This window comes from Alexandromys fortis, unplaced genomic scaffold, assembly GCF_014885135.2.
Source record: "Alexandromys fortis isolate MF-2015 unplaced genomic scaffold, M_Fortis_MF-2015_v1.1 scaffold_32, whole genome shotgun sequence".
Classification (NCBI taxonomy): Eukaryota; Metazoa; Chordata; class Mammalia; order Rodentia; family Cricetidae; genus Alexandromys; species Alexandromys fortis.
In genome coordinates this window covers 11,762,552-11,786,358 of record NW_026067938.1, presented here as the reverse complement: position 1 = coordinate 11,786,358, position 23,807 = coordinate 11,762,552, and the positions used below count along the sequence as shown (strand labels likewise).

Below are 23,807 nucleotides of genomic sequence, written 5' to 3'. Positions count from 1 at the left end.
TACCTAAAGCAAAACAGTATCTACAATATACTGAGATAGTCTTCTAGGATAAAGGAGCAAGAATGCGAACAGGCAATTCAGAGTCACTATGACTGTTCAATAAACACAGGCACTATTTAAATAAGAAATGGTCTATTAAATTATGTAACTATCAACAAAGGGAGGAAAGTAATACAGAAGAGGGGGCTTGAAGTATATCTCAGTGGTACGGTAAGGCGTTTGCCAGACATGCTCAGAACCCTGGGCTTGAGCCTGAGCAAACAAACCCACAAACACACAACAGTTAAACCATGATATTACCATTCATATTGTCTATCTCTTTCGCCCTCCCTCTTTCTCTGCTGCCCCTCCACACCTCTTTCTCCCTTCCCTTGCTAACTCCCTAGAGCACTAGGAATCACTACTGAAGCTAATGCTGACATGTGAGTTTATCACTGGAGAGAACAAGGGCTATCTTGGCACCCCTCCCCTTTCTCCATACTCCTCCCTGTGAGTATAGGCACATTTTTTTCCACATCTCTCTAGGGAACCTCTTGGTGACCTTATGTACCAATTGAGAATCCAGTAAGCGTATCAAGAGGCTGGTGCCAAACTGCCATTGGAGTCCCTCTGACTTCCCCTCTAATCGTCCCCTGTGCTATAAAAAGATGTGATGGGAGAATGAGGTTCCAGCCAGCTCTCCCATCAACTGGCTGCCCACAGAGTCTCCACTTGGCCTTCCTGAGTTTCCACATGCTCACCCCCTTAAGAGGAGAAGTATGCAGGGATGGTCTTGAGGGACTAATTCTAGGTACAGTTGGGCCGCCAGGCATACATCTACCGTGGCAGATCATTTGTGCAGCATGCCTAAGACCCTGGGTTCAATTCCCAGTAGTGGAGGGGGCAGGGTACCAGCAAAAAGAGAAAGACTTGGGGACCCTCAGACTTCATCTATAAAGAGCGGAATCTAGAGGAGATACAAGTTATCCCACGCTAACTGCCGTTGTTGATTCATGCGGATTAAGTGTTTGGATCCCACCAAGATGGTGCCACTCACTCTGTAGTCTCTGTTCACATCGCTGAGCTGCCAATAGTTATCGGGGAGGCCCATTCTCTCGTATTCTTCACTAAGATCAATCAGCAACCAGCCCTGTTCTCTTTCTTCCTTATCCAGCTTGGGATTGAAGGAAAAGCAGTATAACTCCTCGTATTTCACTGCAAGAAAAAGAAGAGTAGAAGCCAAATCAAGCTAAGTCAAAGCCAGAAACTGCCCCAAAAACATTCTGTCCCAGCTGGAGTTCACCATCCCAGCCTCCCACCCCTGGCAAGGGAACAAGGGCACCCTGCTGCTATGGACAGGGTCACATGAACCCCTCCCAGCAATGACAAGTCGACCTTGAGGCATCTGGATGCAACTCTGCAAGAGCTTCCTTCTCTGCAGAAAGCAGGGCCTTTCCTCCTTGCGGACAGTCGTTTTAACTGCTTCAAAAGTAACTATATTTTCCAAAACACATAAAATACAGAGCATGACAATAATTAAGAATGTAGGAATTCATCAGACATCTATTCTGTTTGGCTCTGGAATGGGTCCTAAGAAGGATACAGTTTGATGCTCACAAAATTAAGAAAGCAGAAACAAAATAGATAGAAAAGCTGTGGATTATGTTATGTTTCCATTAAAAACGTGTATTTTAATAACTACACATAATATAATTGTGTTGCTCTTAAGATGTTTACAGGAGCCATTAATAAAATCAGTTTATAAAGCACCACAGCCTGCACATGGAGTCCAAACTGAGGGATGCATCATGGAAACCTTCCTTCAATTAGGCTAGACATTTTTCTCCCTCAGGCTTGTGAGACCAAGCCCAAGAGTCTTACTTCTTTCCTTTCCCAATAAAATCTAGTATGTTTTTTTTTTTTTTGCTCTGGTCTTGTCATATAAGGGAAGTATACAGTTCACCATATTACCACATTGCCATTACCAAAGTCCCTGTTGCCACATTAAAAAATAAGAGGAAACAGTGAAATTAATTTAGTAATATTTTAACCCAATATAGCTAATATAGTTACTTTAACATGTATATAATACAAAATATAGTACAAGGCCACATTTTGTTTCGTTTTGGGGACTCCATGTATAGTTTGTATCACTACAGCTTGGTTCGGGAACAGACACATGATGGAGGAGGGTCATACTTTCATTGGTTAATAAAGAAACTGCTTGGCCTGATAGGTCAGAACATAGGTGGGTGGAGTAGACAGAAGAGAATTCTGGGAGAAAGAAAGCTGAGTCAAGCAGACGTCATGGAGCCAGACACCAGATCAGACATGCTGAATCTTTCCCGGTAAGCCACCACCTCGTGGTGCTACACAGATTATTAGAAATGGGTTAATCAAGATATGAGAGTTAGCCAAGAAGAGGCTAGATATAATGGGCCAAGCAGTGTTTAAAAGAATATAGTTTGCGTGTTGTTATTTCGGGTAAAGCTAGCCGTGTGGGAGCCGGGCAGGATGAAAAGCAGGCCTGCTCGCCTTATCACTACAGACACGTTTGAAAATGCTGGGTGGGCATCTGTGGCTTGGAAGTTAGAGACGTAAGAATTCTTGACCATGATGAGTCTTTGTTTGGTTCTAGGTTCTATTCTAAGAAACCGATCAATCCAGCTGGTAGGCACTAGTGCTGACCCTCACTTCAAAGACGAGAAAAGTGAGGCAAAGGAGGCTGAGGAAGAGATCCCTACAGGTCATCTGTGTTTCATGTTCCCACAGAAGTTCTCAGCTCTTCCCTTATTCCCTTTCTCCACCCTCATAAACCTCCTTTCTCTCTCTAATGTGGGCCTATAGCCTCAGTTTTCCCAGGCCCTCCCATTTCGTACTCAGCTGGCTGACAGCACTCTGGGCGGACAATTTAATGCTCCTATGTGTGACGGAAGGCCCTATAAAAGAGCTGGCCACCAACAGGAGGCCAAGCCAAACTTAGACATAAGGTTGTTTTGACTGCTATTAACATGACTCACCGGCAGGAAAGAAGAAAGACAAGGGTCGTATTTTGAAGGAAGATAAGGGCATTTTCAAGGAGTACATCTTTTTCATTAGACGTCTAAGAGGCACAACTAGATAAATTGTGTTCCACTTCAGTCTTTCTTGACATCACCATTCTAAACATCAAAGCAGAACACTGGGCTGTGCAGCAGAGAAGAACGGTGCACAGGCAGGCGCTCGCGCGCACACACACACACACCCCAGACACGATCAGTAAAAACAGTTTCTGGCATATGAGCTAATGGGGAACAGCAGAGAAGACTGAGACCCTGTTCTGGGAAGAGCTGGCTCAACACTGAGCCATCTTTTCCGTTACTGAGTACCATTTTCATGACTCAGACATCTGCTACCATAATGCTAACTGCAAAAGAAGTTTGTTGAAAATGCCAAAGGGATCTCTTGAGAAATCCTCAGCTCCCTGGGGGTAATAATGGAAGTGAAGCTTCCTTTTGTTAAGTGTTTACAAATAGGTTTCAAGGTCGGAAGAGGAAAAACATCCCATGACTGACAGTTCTCTGTATGTGGGCTGAGAGTGAACAGTCAGAGTGTACAAAAACAACACTGGACAGGAAGACCCTGCAGTTGGAAGATATCAGACTAGGTTTACATTGAAATTATAAGATGTTTTCTTTTGGACACTTTTATAGAAAGGGATGATAAACAAATCTTCAGCCCCAATCTTAAGTAAAATTCCATATGAGGGCAAGAAAGCCTCCATTTTATTTTTGTTGTTGTTGGCCAAACCTGGATCTTGTTTCTGTACTGTGGACAAGCCTCTTCCTCAGAAGCCAGCCTACACTGTACACTGGGGATTGTGTAATCTGAGAAATGAAAAAGTACCCAGCACAGACGTAAATTCTACAGACTAGTTCCCACTTCACTACTGTTCTGTCCCTCCCACCCCAATGCGCATCACAAAATACGGCAAAATTTTAACAGTTATCAGGGAAGTAAGATTAAAACAATTTTTTGGACTGAAGAAATGTTTAGTGGTATTCTGTTTGCAGGTATGTTTTTTAAATTTGTATACTGACAAATTCTAGGTGCACGTACACACATGCACACATATGGTTCAATTTGATATTGAGATTCCCACTATCATTATTATTATCTGTGTGTGTATGAGTGCCATGCACAGGTGAGGTGGTCTGGCAAGAATCATCAGGGTTCGTTCTCTCCTTCCACTATGGAATCACGCTGGTCATCCAGCTTGCACAGTGAGCAATCTTAACTGCTGAGTCACTTCCCAAGTCCTGTTAAGATTTTTAAATACAGCATGGAGTATTAGTAAATCAAACTAACGAACTTCAAATAACAAATAGGTTTGTGATGAGAATGTCTTGAATCTACCTTCTTAGCGGTATTGAAATGTATAATATTCATTAATAGCACATGTATAGTGAACATTTTTGTCTTTATTCATCAGCTGATGGGCACAGATTGCTAATTGTGAGGGCGAGGCTGCTAAAATGAACACGGAAGGAGACAATGTAATGATTTCAAGTCTGTAGGTGCATCAGACGGCGGCTCCATGTTTGGTTTCTGAGGAGTGCCCACACTGTTCTCGATAATGGCTATACTCATTTATATCCCCACAGTAGACAAGAGTTCTTATCCTTCCTGATCTCAAAGAGTATTTGTTTCTTTTCACATTAGACACTCTCATGGGTGTGAAGCAGCATCTCAATGTGGTTTTCATTTTTATCTGCCAAATGATTAGTGACGCCAAGTTTTTCCACTTGTTACCCATTCGGATAATTTTAGAAATGTCTAGTTAAATCCCTTGTAATTCCTACTTGGATTATATGTTTTCTTCTCACGGAGTTTAAGTTTCTTACATAGTTTGGATATCAATCCCATATCAGATGTATGTCGTACAACACAGCTGTCTCTGTCTATGAACTATTATTCTCTTTATAGTAATCTTTAACTATGAACAAGAGTGTTGGGACCATTTAGAGTCCTGGCCTCCAGCTGCTCTTCCCTGCTAGAGATCTTTACTTTCCTTCTGATTTGAGTTACTGAAAGCTGTGTCAAAGTTGTTTACCAGCTCTGCTTCATGAGCACGTGTTGCCTTGCCTTGAGGATCAGAGGATAAGGTTTTCACCTGTTGGCCCACCAGACTGTGTTGGGTATATAAGCCTCTGTGGTGCTACTGAATAAAGGGCTTCTTACTAGTGACTAGAGGTCTGTGTTTCTGTCTCTCTGTCTTTGTATCTTTCAACCTCCAGCCCGTTTCCTGAAGCTCGCGAACTGTATGGTAGAGCATAGAGTGCAGACAGGAAAAGGGAACATTGACCCTTTGCTCCTTTTCTCACATATAAAAGGTGTGGAGAGAGGTGCAGAAGGGGCATGTCGGGGAAGGAGAGGAGTTTTGCAGCTATCCTCAGAAAAAGTTATTAGAAGAGGATATTTAGAAAAAAAAATAGGAAGAAATGTTATCTCCCTATAGAATAACTTGGAAAAAATCGAGGACAATTTAATGCTAAGTGTACTTTAAAAATTCAAAGATAAACAAAAAAGAAAAAAGGCTGCCAGCTACCATCAGGATGCAGAACTGTGGGGTTTTTAAGATCAGAAATATTGAAAGCCTTAGACAATCCACCGAATTAAGCCAAATCATAATAAATGCCATGGAAGGACCCATCAGAGAACAGTGAGAAGATAACAGAGGCTGTTACTGGATTTTGCACCCCTAAAATAAAATAGTAAGGGTGCCTCGTCTTCATTGTGTATTTTAAATAAGTCCAAGTTTATTTAGATTATACATTAGGGCTGTAGAAGCTAATGTCATGGAGGAGGACAGCCAGACTCAGATCAATAAGAGAGAAATTAGCAGGGCGGGGAAGTGGAAGAATCAGTAAAGCAGCTGCCCTGTAACCACCAGGACCCAAGATTAACTGACTGGCATTAAATACATGCAGGCGTGATGGCTCGCTCACACTTGTAATCTCATCACTGGGAGAGCAGATAGGCAGATCTCTGGGCTCATCTGCCTATGGGCCTAGCCTACTTGTTATGATCCAGGTCAATAAGAGACCTTCTTTCAGAATACATGGTGGCTTCCTGAGGGATGTCCCAATGGTTAAAGGGGCAGGCTGCCCTTCTAGAGAACCCAGATTTCATCCTCAGCACCACATATAGCTCTTAATTCCAGCCCCAGGTGATCTTATGTTCAGGCACTGCACACATGTGGTACATACATGAATACTCATACACATAAAATAATAAAAACTAAAATAAAAAAATAACAAAAAAACCCCAAGGTGGAACAGCTCTTGAAGTTGTCCTCCAACCCTTACACACATGACTATATATACCTACACAGATGAAAATAAAATGCCACTGCAAATTTGCTCAAGCATCAATGATTTAGACAATATAAAAGATTCAAATTAAGAAAAAATGAGATAAACCCAATCATGGGATTTTTGAAAACCATAGTAAATATACAGAACTGTGGCTGCAGCTGAGTGTGGCTGCAGCTGAGCAGTACGGTAAGCACTTTGCATGTGTGAAGCCCTAGGTCCAATTCCCACCACCAAAAGAAGGGAAGATATGCAGAAGAATTGGGAATTAAGATGAACTTTTTTAAAAAAGGCTGTAATTTGGTAAAAAGTAAACATAAGATATTATTAAAGTATTGAAGGATACACAAACACTAAAGAAGGCAAGATAATTGATACAAAAATAAACAGCAGGAGGCAAATTAGAAGGGGGACCAAAGGCAGCACGCACATGGGAAAGCAGAGCCCTCTGAGAAACAGGCTTCTTTTAATCAGAGAATTTCATAGCCTTATTAGTAAGTCAGACTCACCAGACTAACGTATTTTCTCATCTGGGTCCAATCTTTCTTTTAACTAAATTATCGTACACTGCTATTTTTTAATAATCCATGACCAAATGCCTACCCATCTTTATTTATATAAAATGAAAACCAGTTAAATCTCTTCTAATGTTTTAGTTGTCCAGAAATCCAAAGGACCCATATAGCTTGGGGAAGGCCTCCTTCGTTAAGTCTTGAATTAGATGAACTCCCAGACATTGTTTTTGTAAAAAAATAAATAAATAAATAAACATAAAAATGTCTTCTGTAGCAGTCTGCAATCAGCGATAGCCACAAGAGATCCACGTTCACGACCAGAATAAGCACTCAGCTGGTGTGGAACCAGCACTGTGCCCCAGCTAACTCCTTTCCTCTTCTGGCTCTCCTCCCCATCCTCTCCTCCTTACTGGCATGCCTATCAGGGGAATAAGGATATACTTTGTCAACTATGTCCAGGTGATCTGTGATGAACCGTGCTTGCCCCTAGTAGAGAGCTGCTGCTTTGTATATGAGCCCCTCCACCTCTCCCATCTCCTTCCCGATTCGAGTCCTGCCTCCGAGACCACAGCTAGTAACAGCACTGCATTCAGCAGCTCGGGAACTGCCTGGGCTGTGTCCCATCTTCCCACACTTATTAAAACACTGTGTTACATAACCTGACGTTTCTAATGCCAGTGTTTCAAAATGCTAGAGTCATTTTAAATCCGCTCAGGTGACAGTTTTAATTCAATGAATTACTACGTCTTAATTTATGGAAAAGGCAGCCAATCAGGTCTTTGGCTCCATCTAATATCTAAAGACCAAGATGTCACCTCTGAAGAAAAAGCATGCGTTTTTAGAAGCAAAGGGACCCTCACAGAGAGTGCTCGCACGTACTGCTCCCACCATGTCCTTTGCCACCCTTAGAGCTGCTCTCTTCCAGCTCTATTTAGCCCTGCCCAGTTCTCCAGCTATCTCTAAATCCCATTAATCCGGTCAGAGCACATTTATTACCCTGCACATCCATTAATCAGTGACACAGAAATTGCTGGCACATAACTCTTCTTGCAAGCTCTGCTGCATGCAGCCTAGCCTACATCTTCCCAGAACTGCTGTTCCAATTATAGAGCACCCTCCAGAAAGTTCAACTGATTTTCTGGCTTACTCTGCAGTTATTCTTAACACGCTTGGAGATGGGGAAAGTCTCAACCAACTGCCTTGAAAGAAGAAAGCAAAGTCAAAATGACCAGATTGTGACAACTCCCAGGGATCACTTCCAATAAGTAACAAAACTGGATCTAAACTATCTTCAAATGAAGGAAGTCAGAACCCAGCCCAATGCCTTTTGGAGGTCACAAAAGGATGCACTTGGTAAAGGAACTACACGCACATATCCTATTTCCCCTATTGACACCTTCGACGTGACGCTGAGGTTCTAGCTAGAAGATATGTTTTTCACAAGCGACCAGGAAGCATATTTCCTCTAAGCAAGCTCACACAAATCTTGCAGAGAGTCAAGAACACTTCTCCAGATGTATATTGTAAGCTCTCCAGCTAAAGCCCCAGCTACTCCATGAGCTAGAAGAAGACAGCTACACAGACTACCCGTTTTCCATCTTCAAACATTCTCCCCACTGTATGTGTGGGAGTGTTCTGTTTGGAAGACCCAAAAGGTTCTCCCAACAGTCACTGATACTAACAAAAGCCTAGTTGTTGTTACTAATAATCAAAGCAAATATATATCCTCTCAAAATCCAGAACTCTGACCTTTAAATCAGACAAGTCTACATAGTGAGACCCTGTCTCAAAGAAACAAAAGAAAAATAAACAAGAAACTAGACCATTCTGGGAAAGGAAGAACACTCTAGATGTTTTAGGTAACAATGTTTTCAACTCTTTTAACGCTCTAGATGTTTTGCATAACAATGTTTTCAACTCTTTGTAACAAATTGTAAGTTCTGTCCTAGGTCTCATACCAAGTGACTCAATTCCCAAAGTTGTGTAATTTTTTTTAAAGTGACTTCAGAATGAAAAAAAAAAACATTATAACCACAATATAAGAGAATACAGAGGCTATCAAATGAAGCCAACGTAGCAAATAACTCATGGGAGACCTCAAAAGACAAGATTAATGTACCACGTGATCATTCGGGCAAAGACAGCAAGCAAGCCCTAAAACACTCTTCACCAGGACTTGTGCCTTTCTTCAGAAGTCGCATACGAGATGTCGAGTTCCTTTGCGTACCTGGCCGTGCAAGGCGCATCAGAGAGATGTAGACGTCATGGCAGTCTCTCTCCTGTGGTATGACAAGCTGTACAATCTGAAAGTTCTTGCAGCGAATAAGCAGAGGACAGCCAGTAGCCGTCGTTGCCTGCTTTTCAATGGTGGAGATCTGACTGTGCAGAATCTAGGACCAAAAGTTAATATGAGTATGGTAAGCATGAGTCAGAAACAAAATGACAAGGACAAAGAGGTCTCTGAGCCACAGACAAGAAACATTCCTCAACATTTGCCTCACTCAACACCTGTACTCTGTTTCTAAGAACTAGGAGATTCCAAGGAAGAATCAGCTACAGACGAGCATAGCTTTAGTTTTGAGTTCCAGACTGTCTGACAGTCGCACTTATTATTTTGAAGAGAAATATTCAGCATTTAAATTTGCACAGCTCCAGGTAGGGAACATTTTGGGAGTCAAATGCTGAATGCATCTAATAGCTAAAATTAAATAAGGTCATGGGAAGTTAGTAAAATAAACTTTTGCGATCAACAAAAGTTAGAGATGGCTCCACTGGGAAGTGCCACCATGCTCCTTAATTCCACATGGGATGCTCAAGTTCAATGGCTACTTGGTCTCTAAGCTGTTGGTGGTCAGGCGGGCTACAAATAAAAATATTTCACTTTCTCACAGTTTGTTATTTTCAGTGGACAGACCATAGCACAGTGCTATTCATATTCACATATATATATATATACAAAAAATGTGGAATGATTAAATCAACATACATATGCACATACACACATGTCTCTCTGTGTGTGCATCAACTTCCTGAGCTATGATTTTTATGGTGATACATTTGAAATTTACTCAAGATACTTTGAAATATATAATACATCATGACTTACTATAAGCCCTGGTATATAATGCAATCAACCTCAAAACCTTGTCCTCCTATCTATCTGAAACTTTGAACCCTCTGATCAGTAACTCCACATTCCTTACTTTCTTACCTCATCTAGAACCTCTGCAATCATCATTCCATTAAGAAACAAACTGATAAGAAAATAAACCATTCTGGACTGTGACTCCCCAGCTTTTGAAGAGATCTATGTTCTGTCTTTAAGGGCAGGTCTCCATGAAGTTCCTGTCCACTGTGTGGTCCTGGCTACCTTCCACTAACTGTAGCCCTGTCCGTGGAGTATGGAAATGGAATCTGCAAGTCAAGATATTGGCTGTAGTTTATAAAGTCATGTTTGTGGTGCTATATAATGTTTAATGTTTTGATGATTAAACACAAATATACCTAGTGACACGATGAGCCTCCCTCCAGCTTTCCTCTTCTTTTTGAAATTATCAGAAAAGTAAAATCAATATAATAAAATAAGAGAACATATAATCTATAAGATTGTGCATGGGGGAGGGGCCCATTGGAGGAACAACTGGCAACTGATAGCTGTTGATAAAGGGAGAGTCACTCTCCTCTCGGGTCATGGCCGCAGTGGTTAGCGATATAACCTGACTGGACTAGGGCATTAACAACCACAAGAGGAGGAAATGAAGTTGAGAAGGAGACAGAATGAGGACACTAAGGGGAGTGGAGGGAAGCACCTGGCCAGTACACACTGTATGAAAGTATTAAACTTTCAAAAACTACCAAGTATTCTAAAGCACCCTGCAAAAAACAATAGCTACAGCAAATCAGATATGCTACAACCGGCAGGACTGAAGCTCTTCTGCACGGCTATGGCATGAAGTCCCAGCAGCTCCAGGCCACTGCTAGGTCTAGCTTTGATGACGCCTAAATAGTTAATGTTTAAGATACCTAGATGCACCAGGTAGATATGACCGTGATTTCAGAAAGACATCCTTTTTCTAATATACCCCAGAAATCACCTCCAAAATGCCCAAAATACTCCATATTCTCTACTCTGAAACAAATGAAAAACATGTAAGACCAAAAATGTAGACAGCGTACCCAGGTTTCTTTCCTTGTGTCGGGCGAATTTTCCACGAATATGACATGAGTAGCCGTCAAATATAAAGTCCCCAGCGCTGCTTTTTTACAGGACACTCGATCTACCAAGCGGACATTTTCAACCTAGAGAAATTTGAGGAAAATCAAAAGATCCAATCACAAAATATTCAGTAACCTTATATTTACTCTAAAACTTACATCTGAGGATGTTTCTAATAATTAGATCAAAACATACCCCTTCATTCAGTGGCAGACTATGATCATGTATATCAAATCATAAAATACCAGTTATGAAAATATGACTCTAAATGTCTCACAAAACATTCACAAGCTGTACCCTTTCCTTGAGGGTTAAAAAGATTAGAGGTTTTATTTTATTGTAGTTATACAAAATCTCAAATTTAAATCAACACACATATGTATTAAAGCTCTGCATTTACATGACTGTATGAATACGAGCTACGTTCTATAGGAAAGAAAACAGCATGCTTTTCCTATGCGTTTGTAAAGATGTAGACATGGCATATGAATATCCGCCTTCACATAAACTACTATAGTAGGGAATACAAAGATACAAATGGGAGAAACCTATCAGAGAAAATTACATAAACCCTAAAGACTGAGATCTGTGTTGATTTGCTGGGAAAAGTTTCTAATGATTCTAATGAATGGAATTCTCTTCCAACTGTTGGGTGTACAGAATGCTTTTCATCAAGCACTTGTGTGTTTTTATGCAGAGCAATTTCAAGATTATTACAGTGGGACTACCACATGACAAACCACAGAGAGGACAAGACACCCTGTACCCGGTGTGTGAAAACTGGAACAGAGTGACTTCTTTAATGCAACAGCCCCTTTTGACTTTAAGGTGGACTTTGTTTTCAGTTATGCTGGGTTTGTGCACATGAGTGCAGGTGCCTGAGCAGGCAACAAGGTGGCATTGGATATTCTGGAGCAGGGGTGGATGGGACTGTGAGCCACTGACCCGTAAGTGCTGAGCCATCTCTTTAGCTCCATCATGGAACGCAGCTCCTTTACTCACTCTGAATTAAGTCCAATATTGCAGTCCTTACCTCTTCTTCGATCCAAGACTATTTTAAGGTGCTTTTTCTTTTTCAGTTCCCACATGGTTGTGTAATTTTCTTTACCAAACATTCTATTTTGAACCAACTTTAAGAAAGATATTATGAAAGAGCTATGGAAGGAGAAAACTAGGAAGATAACATTTTTCAAGACAGGGTTTCTCTGTAGCTTTGGAACCTGTCCTGGAACTAGCTCTTGTAGAGCAGGTTAGCCTTGAACTCACAGAGATCAGCCTGCCTCTGCCTCCCAAGTGCTGGGATTAAAGGCATGCGCCACCACCGCCCTTTATAGCATTTCTCTGGGGGAAAATCATTTGGCTGTTTAGAGGTATGTAGCTAAATTAGAGTTTGTATACTAATTAACAATATGTAAAAAGAAACATAAATAATGTTTTTTTCTGCTTTTAGGACAAGTGAAACTGTTTATTCAATATACTAAACATAAGGTAATAAGGTAAAAATATCAAGTATGAAATCTCCCTACAGAAATGAAAGTGCTTCTACCACTTAAAATTATTTTTAGAAAGCCCAGTAGAACAACGTGAGGGACACAGATGTTGGCAGATGGGGAGACTTAATGGAATTATTCCCATGTCTTTTTGTTAACTTTGGATGCTGCTGCAGGAAAATGAAATTTCAAAGTCTGGCAATCATTCTCACAGGTCCCAGAGCTGTCAAAAGCAATTTTGAAGCTATAGAAGAAAAAAAATAAATGGAGGAAAAATAAATGAAAGAAAAATACCAAAATGATCTGCCAGTGTGTGCACCAATACAAGAAATGGGTAATGAATATGACAATTCCATCACTGGACAAAGAGTGTGAAGACAGAGCAATGTTCAGGGGCCACCTCACAGCATGCTAAGGTAGCTGGAACAGCCTTAAGTGAAATAAATTACCGCATTCCGGCACCATCCTTTAAGACCTACTAGTTTAATAGCTATGCTTCATTGTTTGGCTGTCTCAGGTCTATTTCATCTACACAGCAGTAATGCTTCTCAGAGCTGAAGATGAGACTTGGAAAACTTCTCATTTCTTGGACAGAGTTATTGCAACTGTTTTGCCGGCCCCTGGGAAGATGACTTATAGCAGGAGCTCATGCTCTGAAAATGGCATTTAATACACGCTAAGGAAATCACACTCGGATTCTGGGCTGTGCATTTACCCACTAAGCTGACATTTCTGAAATGAAATCCATCTATACGGTGAACGGGGTTGCTTATCACTATGCTATTTATATCATTGCTCTTTTCCCCCTTCCTGGGACGTAACACTGTGATGCTTCTTCCTACTGGTGTCTCAGCTTTGCTCCAATGCAGTAAAGTTACAGACTCTGTCATGAGATGACATGTTGAAGTCATGGCCAGAAGAGGTAACCTTGGAGAGCATGACAACTGTGGAGAGAAGACACCCGTGGACATCCAATGTTTAAAGTTCTCGGGGAGAGGGGTGTGCAAAGCATTCACAGAAACAGTCGGGGAGGATGGCGTAAGGGGCAGACTGTACTGTCGGGGTGGGGGCAGAGAGAACGGCTGTGTCAGCTGCTGCGGGGACGTGGAAGCAAGGCGGCACTGGAGTCGGGAACACAGTAGACACTGGTCCTTCAGCAAGAGGAGGCCTGGGAACACCAAGACTAGAAGTCACGCAGGGCCACCAGAGGATACGCAAGTGCTAAGGATGGACGTGAGGGTGTGATGGGATAGAAGGCAATCCTGATCATTCAGACATACAAAGCCAAAGACAGTTCAAAGAGCCAATGGAGTCATGCGAGCTATTTTTTCCCAACTGTAGGACAAGTACTAGTTTAAGTTTAAAGATCCTGTAATATAAAAGGAAAAAGTATAATCCCAACCAAAGCACTGTCCATCTGTTAGTATACTGTGGAAAACATCTATGTCTCATTGTAGGTGGTCTGGATGAGGCAAAGCAGTGGTAGAGGAAACAATTCCCAGTTAGGCAAGTCGGAATCTAACCTGTGTGCATTCCTATGCCATCAATCCTGCCTTAGCCAAAGTCATCCGGACATACTAGCCTTGATATTTGGAGACTCGAAGTGTGATTAAGGAAGAGGCAGGGCCTGCATCAGGGAGATAAATAACAAATGCTAAAACAACTGGGAATAAGAGGTGCCAAGATGAGAAAGAAAACACAAGCCGCCATGGAAGCTGTCAGGGGCTCTCAAGACAGCTTTGGACTTCCAAGGGACAAGAGGCAGAGGTATTCAAAACAGAAGGCCAGGCGATGGTGGTGCACGCCTTTAATCCTAGCACTCAGGAGGCAGAGGTAGGTGGATCTCTGTGAATTAGAGGCCAGCCAGCCTGGTCTACAGAGTGAGTTCCAGGACAGCCAGGGTGCTGTCATGGTCCATATAAAAATTAACACCAGTAATAAATAAAAAAGAAATCCCAAACCTTCTAGGTGTGTTCTTATACTGTGCCATGAATTATATTATCTATCACTTTGGACATCTGACCTCACTTAATCCACACAATACACTCATGAGTCAGGTTCTTGGTAATTTCCATTTCTAAATTCCGCCAGATATTTGCTCAACATCCTCAGATGGAGATGACTAACTCTAAAACCTAGGTTTGTCATTCATCATGACTGTGGATACCTACAGATGCTTCTGAGGCTATTCTAGTACTGCTATTTAAAAAATAACATTATGATAGCGAATTCTCAATTACTTCAAGCAATTTTACATACAAAACTTGAGTCTTGAAACCAGGGTGATTTATTTAGGTACAATTACACTGAAAAACTATATTCACAAACACTATCAAGACATTCTTCGAGACAAATGCAAAGACAGAAGCTTGGAAATTAGAAACAAGAGCCCAAACACTGGTACAGACTGACTTTCAGGATTCCCAGAACTAATAAGAGCACAAACAGTAAAGGTCATTGCCCTCAACAAGATGCTGATGGACTGGGGTACTGAGGGCAAACAAAATGACATGACAGCCACTGTTGGCTTCCGGGACCTTACAGGTCAGTGGGAAGCACTGCGACAGTTTAACATCCCTCTCCATTCCCCTTCCTCCTCTGTCAGGCCTGTGCTGAGGGAAATAAAGGGTTTTTTGAGCTTTTCTATGACAAGGCTGAAAAGCTTCAGTCAAGACACAGGGCTCTATCTCCCACCGCCAGGTCTGCAGACAGACACCCCGGCTGCAGTACAGCCACCTTCCTCTTCCCTTTCCTGCCTGAAGTCAGGAGGTGGATCTTATAAATCACCAACAGACAGGCCCTCTCTCCGGCAACTCTCACCATGCCACCTGCTAACCCCACCAGAAGAGGGATATTGCTTTCCACCCTGCAGGTCAGATATGGGACCGGTGAACATTCTGGGTTGCGGAATCCTCTTGAGACTACCTGGGTAAGAAGAGCTGCCCTGCAGGACAGGGAGTTCACAGGCAGGGTTACCGTTCACTGCAAAGGATGGGAGAAGGACCAACGGCAGCACCACAAAATGTTCTCAGGCCAAATACCAAGTCTTCAGAGCCACATAAATTAGGCTGAAGGTCACTGTCAATCATTTAGGGGAAGAGGTCCAGAGACTGTTGGACAGAGAGAAATCAAAATGTCTGCAGCAGCCAAAACCAAAGACAAGTTTATGTTCTAACCTAAGAAAAGCAGCTAGATAAATAGTTTGCCATGCTAAATTTGGTATCGTGACATTTTCTGACTCTACCAACATGAAAAGGAAAGTATTCAAGAGGCCTGGGCTCTGGATGAGATTCTGAAACGGGACTTGTTAGGCAGAGGCAATTGAGTTCTCTGCTTTTGACCTGCAGGAAGAAACTAAGGGTCTCCAGCATCTCCCTCAATTCCAGGATGCTGTAGCTCTGTCTCAACGATATTTCAGAGACCATCCAGCACATAACACAGCCATGGTGGAAATGTATACGGTAGTGATTGGGGATTAAAAGAAACCCAGCCATGTGGGAAGGTGGATGGTCAACAGGAAACTTCTCCAGCTTTCTAAGGAAAGGAAGGCCCAGCCCCTGCAACAGCAGTATCTGAACCAGGCCAAGGCTGCAGTGCTCAACACTGCTCTGCACACCAAGTGAAGCCATGAACAGCCCACAGGCATGCACACCTTCCTGGTCACTGGAGGTGTCCAGGCTGAGCTCGTTGGTCTTACAAACCTTTCACTTTTCCTTTTAAGTTAGGGGAAAAGACTAGCTGCATGCTAGAGTCTGAAAGGTTTCTTGAGTTATTTCCACATTATAATTATTCCATAATTATAATTTGGTTTTAAGTCTGAAGTGATAGTCTTAGAAGCAAAGCCCTTTGGTTGACTTAACAGAATCAACATCATACTGAATCTCTACTTTTTGGCATTGCATACAATGTAACTCCATTAAAAATTTTTAAGTTTGGGCTGGAGAGATGGCTCAGTGGTTAAGAGCACCGCCTGCTCTTCCAAAGGTCCTGAGTTCAATTCCCAGCAACCACATGGTGGCTCACAACCATCTGTAATGAGATCTGTGCCCTCTTCTGGCCTGCAGGCAGAGTACTGAGAATACTTTATACATAATAAATAAATAAATCTTAAAAAAAAAATTTAAGTTTGAATAAAAGAAAGCCTTTCTGGGCTAGCAAGATGGCTCGGTCAGTAGAGAAGATCTGAGTTCAGTCCCAGAACCCTAATAGTGTAAAACCAGAAAAGAGTCATGGATCAAAACTCCAACCTCCAATTTCCCGGAAATTCCAATCAGAATTATTGTACTTATGGGTACAAGTGAAAACGTGTGTTGAAGCTAGAGAAGGGACAAGCAGGTTGGCTAGCCATCTAAGACCCATGCTCTACTCTTGATGGTGCAAACCCCATGTCCGACCTGAAAAGCCCAGTTTCCTGACTCTTCCACGGTGTCTGGCAATGCCTTGAGGTCTGCAAAGGTAGCTATCCCGTCAAGAGCTGTAAGACCTTCTGCAACTGGGGAGGAATGCTTGATGAGCCAAGTCTTCTCGGTGGTGCTTTCGTTTCTTTTCCTGTTGGGATGGTGGGGATACTCTAACAAAACCAACTCAAAGGAAAGGCTCACAGTTCAGGTCATGGTCCATCACAGCAGGGGATGCACTGTATGGAGAGCCTCATGGAGTAGGTCACACTGCCATGTAGAGTTGAGAAATGGGAAGGGATAAACGTAGACTCAGTTTACTTTCGCCCACTGCACACAATCCAGAATCCCCTGCCTAGGAAACGGTTCTGCCCACAATCAGGATGGATCTTCCTGGGACCGGAGAATTGGCTCAGTGTTTGTAAAAGCACTGGATGGTCTTCCAGAGGTCTGGGGTTCAACTCCAGCACCCACATGCAAGTTCACAACCATCACTAACTAGTTCCAGGAGATCCAACACCTCTGGCCTCTATGGATACCAAGCACATATACGGTACACTGATATACATACAGGCAAAACACCTATATACATAAAAATGTTTTTTGTAATTAAAATGATGGATCTCAACACATCAGTTAACTAATTAAGACAGCCCTCCCACGCATGCTCATAGACATATCTCCAAGTGATTCTAGATTCTGTCAAGTATACAATTAACAACAACCATCCATTAGTCATGCAATATTTGCACATATGTATTTGGAAATTCCAAAGTGGTTTTGTTTATGGAAGATGTCACTATCCGCATAACAATTGATTATGATGTTTCAAGATATTCCAAAGCTCCTGAACTATAATAGTCCCACTCAGAGTAAAAGAGAGACAGAGAGACCGAAGCAGAGAGAGAATGATAATTACAAAAGTAATTATCATTAAGTTAATCCATAACAGAGACCCAAGTCTTACTTCTTCCTCCCACTGAATACTCACATCTACAGCGCAATTCCCTTATGTTAATGTAGTGGTAACCAGGGATGTATTCAATTATAGTTGCCAAAGCACTCTGATACGCAAGAAGAAAAACTGAAGCAAAACCAAATTCTTCCGACCATTCAGAATTGCTACAATCTTCTAATTAGGGGGTGGTGATGGTGGTAAATTTCCCAATTTGAAAAGGAAGCACTTTCTTCTTTCTTTTTATATAAGATTGCCTAATCAAATAAATAGCAGTATTTGTGGAGCTTCAAGGGTTTTCCAGTCAAGCCTTTTGGTAGAAAAGATCATGAACACCAATCCTTTCCGCAAAAGGCAGATTTAAACTGTTCAAAACTATAAAACCAATGAAAGTTGTTTCCCAGGACCATTTCATTCAAAGGTCAGAGATAGAAGAACAAGTACGGGAAGGGAAAGAAATACAGAGCACAACCCAAGGAAATGCATGCCATGAAACCAAAATCAACATTCTGCCTTCGGGGACCCTTAGGGCCTTCGGTACAACTCATGAAAAGATACACTGCTGTGCAACCAAATTAATTCACAACCATGGGTAGCAAGCATGGCACCTGCGAATTAAGCCATTGACAATTAGACAGCTCAGCCCTATCACTTTAAGTTCTGCAACTTAATAAATTTATTATTTAATTATGTTCATTTGCGGCAAGCCTATTGTGTGCCAGGGACCCAGACAATTTATCAAAGGTTCCCAATGAGTAACAAGGCACAGATTATTGGACAGCATCCATCTGTTACAAACCTTCTAGGAGAAAGAGAAATCTGAGTCTCACATGGCTCAGGTCAGAGATGTTACTAAATCATATGTCAACAAAGGTCAATGGTAACACTTGCTTCAGACTGGCAGGAACTCAGAACACCCAGTTCCTCACACACACAGTTCCTCTGCATGCTCCAGGCCGCTCCAGCAACCCCAGCCTTACCATCCACTGCATCTACGGACAGAAAAGTATCAGATGCCCCACCAGCACTGCAGCTCCCTGGGTCACATGCTCATCCAAAAAGCCACATAATGATGCAATCTGAGAGCCAGGACTGCTAGTACAGGATGCACAGCCTGCATCCAGACTGCGCAAACATCTCAAGGGCCAAGGGGACTGACAATGAGTCAGCACACATGGAATGGACAATCTTCCCCGAGGTCTGCGGGGACAAGGATCATGTCACTCTATCCACAGCCTTCCACAGCACAGGCCCACCTGATTGGCTCAGCAGCTCTTCCTTTCATTCCCCACACACGAGAGACCTCGCTGACTACCTTTCAGAGACAGAGAGGCACATCAAGATTTACAGTCACAGCTCAACCTTCACCTTCCTCGTTTCTCCAGTAACCGCTATTTAGCCCACATTTTCAATTCTACCCACTTCAACACAAACTTTTCTCTGGAGGGTTTCGATAGGGAAAATCCGCATCCCAGTCTGAAGCAGACTTACAATCCAATGGGTTTAGACAGATCCACATTAGTCGAGAGCTCCATCCCTGTATCATCATGATGCAGTTTTGAAAACTCCCAGGAGAAGAACAGAAAGGTATAGCCTAACTAAATTTAAAAAGGGGGGAGGGATAAAATTTTGGAATTCAATGCATATCAGGAGGAATTTTTTTTCAGTGTACCAGATTTCAAAGTAAATAAGCAATAAATTTCCCAATTTCCTGGGAATGTTTAAGTCCTTCTACCACATGGGAAAAAGGAGTCCTGGATGCACATCCTTCTAAAGATTTGTGAGCCACATACACAGTCTCAAGTTATTCCTATACAGTTACAGTTCATCTGTGAAAACCAAGGATTTGAGAATTTTTCTTTTAAAATGAGAAAAAAGGAACAGTTTCATTTCCTGTATTTAGGTTCTTCAAACTGACTTAAATCAAGGCAAGGAAACTAGCCTGACAATTCTGAATAGACCTAGAATGTTTACACAAGAGCAGGATGCTGTTCTATCCGTGTAGCTCATTGCTGAGAGAGCGGAGCCGACGGACATTGAACTATTGGTGGTAGAGCATGGAGTTAAAACGGTGACACAGAGCAATGTTACTGACAGAACAAGAGTGCTGGGAATCCCTGGGAAAGGCCAGAAAAGGGCACGCCTGTGGCTCGGGGGCAACAGCAAACATCATGCCACAAGTCGGCTCTCAAAAGTGGCCAGACACTTGAGAGTTTGCAAGGGGCCGAAGGATTTATTTTGGTAGGGTGACCCTGGATGCGTAGCCTCAAAGGAACATGCGCTGCTGAACAAAAGGACAGTCCCAGGATTTATTTCAGCGCCACCTTAAAATAACCTCAACCAAAAATACCATTTTCTGCAAGCATAAATTAAGAGAAAGGGATTGAAAAAAGTTTAAAAAATAAATTAAGAACAGATGCTAGGCCTGATACAATTCAAATATGAAGTGTATGGAGTAATCTATTAATGATAGATGTATTAATAAAGTCATTTTAAAAAGTTAACTAGTTTTGGGAGAAAAAGACCTTGTAGTCAATCAATACAAAATACTAGAGGCTTTATTTTTTTGTGATAAAGATACATTTCTCAAAAAAAAAATTTCTAAGTTTCTAAAATTCTTCTGAATTTGACATATTTCTAACACAAAAGCATTAGCTGATAAAAGACTAAATAAACCCTTTACTTACAAAGCTCTTCGAAAGCGATGGGAAAATATTTTTCCAAGGCCAAGCTGTGCCAAGTGGAACTTACTGTGGTCCAATGAGAAGAGACACCTCGGGCAGAGAGGGAGGTAAGCCTCTCCCACCAAACCTGACAGGGTCTGAGGATGGAAGAGTAGAGGCTATCCATCCAGGAGCAAGCTGGGCCCATTCAGGGGCAAATCACGCTCATCCAGGGGCAAGCCGGGCCCATCCAGGGGCAAGCCAGGCTGCATCGTGTCTACACATCCCCAGACTATACTCTTGAATGCCTGAAAGACAGACTGCACAACCATACCACATGCTCTTCCTCCTCTTACTATAGAGCCCTTAAGAGACCATTATTCCCTCTCTACAAAACTCGTGCAAAGCAAATGTCTCACAGATATAAAAATAGGAGGCCTCTTCTGAGTTCTGAAAGGCAAAGCTGCACTACTGCCCTGCCACGGGGAAACGACATGCTCAGCTCATCCTAACACTCAGGCCTACCCACTAATACCTCCTGGTTCAAGCACCCCATGCAATGGCCATTCTCTGTCCTCTAAGTTGCTATGATGCCTCTGGTAGTTAACACTCATTTTACACCTACCAAGCACTGCCTTAATGCATGCTATTCCTACAGCACTGCTTGGAATCCAATCTCAAGGAAGGCACTAGTTATTCTGTATTTGATCCTGCAGCCCCATGAACAATGTCGGCACCCACTTTTATAGTTATTCCATGGCTTACTGAATTCCAGAAGCAACAAACCCTAACAATTGCAGATCAACCCCCCTCAACTGTAGGATCCCTAGGGATGGGCATCACAATTTTTTTTCATCTTTGTAGGCTAATACCTAGCATATGTGCTAAAATATGTGTCCAACAAAGGAAAATTAATAATGCTTTGGTTAAAAACAAAGCATATGAGTTTACAGGTAGAATTGGGTATGATTAAACAGGAAGGTACTCTTACTAAATTTGAATTTTCAGATGAGATAAAGAGGAATATTCTATTATGAAGTACATTATAAGCAGAAGAGCCAAAGACCAGAAATAATAAAGGAAAAAGGGAAAGAGAACTTATCTTCTATAACTAAAATGATACAATCTTGAAGGATAAGAAAAAAGGGCAATGAAGGTCTTGAGTCTTGGACCCAGAGTCACATTAAACCATAGTCTCTCTTCATTCATTGGACAGTGTAAAGGTTTCTCCTCTTGTAGAAGACACTGGCTTGGGTGCTGGGGATACATAAATAGCTGAGTTAAAGTCACCACCTGCATTCTACTTGGGGATGTGTGGGCAAGAAACTGACAATACACCAGATGGAAAAATAAAGTAAAATTTGTGTGCATGCATCTGTTTATGCTAGAGGACCGAAGATCTGAGGGAGGAAATTAAAGCAGATAAACACATCTGACAGGAAGGGCTTCTCTAATAAAATGGCGAGCATGTTCAAGAGAGAGCCAACTGAGTCAGCCATGTGGAAGTGTGGTGGAAAGAACATTCCAAGAAGAGGGGAGAAAATACAAAGGCAGGAGCGGCCATGGATGCTCAGGTGGTAGGGAGGGCTGATCAGAGGTGTCGGGGTGGAGAGGAATGGACCAGCTGGCACAGGTTACAGAGATGAATCTTGGAGGGTCTTCTGAACCATGATATGAGGTCAACTTTGATGCTGAGGATGGTGGGAAGCCACTGGAAAGCTTACAGGAGAAAGGGAACGGGGCTTGAGGAAGACATGCTCTAGAAATGAAATGGTTTTCCATAAAGAGATTACAAATACACTGTATAAAATAATTACAATATGCTTAATTCCAAATGACGATGTCAGTTCCATGAAACTAGGTGTGGCCGTGATGTTAACTATCAGAGAGCCAGGCCTTTACACAAGACTGACCACACGAGAAGCATGCAAGTTAGCAAACAAAGGCACGGACAGGCTTTCAGGCTATCTACTCGGTCCAAAAGGCAGCATCCCCTTTTTAAACCATAACTGCTAAAACTGTCTGAATTGTACCCTGAACATTCTAAGTAACTTGTGCTTTGCCACATGCCCAGAGGAATCAAATTTTCTCTCAGAGCTTGGCAATACATTTATTTCTTCGGGAATCTGTGATAAGCAGTGTTTTAATAAGCAAAAAAAAAAAAAAAAAGAGGAGAAAAGTAAATATACAATTTTTATAAAGTTGTCATGGCCTGCCACAAAGTTTTAAGTGGAAGCTATTTTTATACTATTTCAAATGGCTGTGAGAGGAAGGGTTGGGTCCATGTCCTGGGAAGGACTCTTACTCCCAAAGGCTTCAACTAGTTGTCCACCAGGGTAAAGGGCACCAGAAAAAATAGTTTAAACTGTTCCTGGCCTAAGAAATATGATACAAAATGAGCTACTTGCAGGCCCTCTGAGCACTGAGCGAGAATACAAAGCTGAGGCTTCACACGCACAGTCACGGAATGTTGGCTATCTGGTCATACATCCTGTCACGGCTTGTCCTGTCCAAAGTGGAAGAAGTAACAATAAAAACAAGTCACAAAGTCAGGGTGAGAAAACCTTGTGTCACTCTCCTCTGTGAAAAGCACCTCAGACAGTGTTGAGTCTACAGAGATGAGGCAGAACCAAGAGAGTCCACCGAGGAAATGCTAAAACTTACCAAGAAGGGAACAATGGTCAAGATGGCCACACACAGGTGCTCAATGTCTCCATTACTCCAGCATGCAAATGTTGCTAGATACATAGCAAATGCTCTGACTGACTCCCTTTTCAGTAGGACTGGTATTTCCCTCTACAACAGAGTTGTGTGTCTTGTCCTCCCCACTACCCCATCCCATCCCTCCCAATACCCCCCACCTCACCTTCTCCACACATCCACTCCAAAAAGACTCTCCCTCGGGAATCCAGGCAATTCCTCATAGGCTGCTTTCGGTGTCTCCCCAAGCAAAACTGGATAGTTTCCTAAAATCCATGAGCTTGCAGAGACTAATGTTTTCATTAAAGAAAAATACACTCTGAAAGCAAGGGTGTGAACGAGAGTTGGGTTACACAAAATCACTCTTTGTAGACTGCCTCCAGGGGAGAAAAATATTTGAACCCATTGTGAAGTGTGGAAGTGAGTAAGTAGGTCAAACGAAATGTTTGGATTGAGAAAATTCTTTTTATTCTCATATTGCATGGAAGTTTTCTCAGCACACAAACCTGGCGTCATCTCCTTTTGCAACCAGAGTAATA

The 23,807-nt window shown here is 42.2% G+C and overlaps 1 protein-coding gene across 1 annotated transcript in view; it reads right to left on the bottom strand.

Annotated features, from left to right (window-relative positions):
- Mtmr7 (myotubularin related protein 7) overlaps positions 1 to 23,807 on the bottom strand; it is a 71,194-nt gene that overhangs the window by 38,128 nt on the left and 9,259 nt on the right. Inside the window, exons 2-4 of the mRNA XM_050147400.1 lie at positions 11,024 to 11,146; positions 9,075 to 9,237; positions 1,037 to 1,194 (exon numbers count right to left, since the gene is read on the bottom strand). Of these exons, the coding sequence (XP_050003357.1) occupies positions 1,037 to 1,194; positions 9,075 to 9,237; positions 11,024 to 11,146 (444 nt within the window). The remainder of the gene's footprint in view (positions 1 to 1,036; positions 1,195 to 9,074; positions 9,238 to 11,023; positions 11,147 to 23,807) is intronic.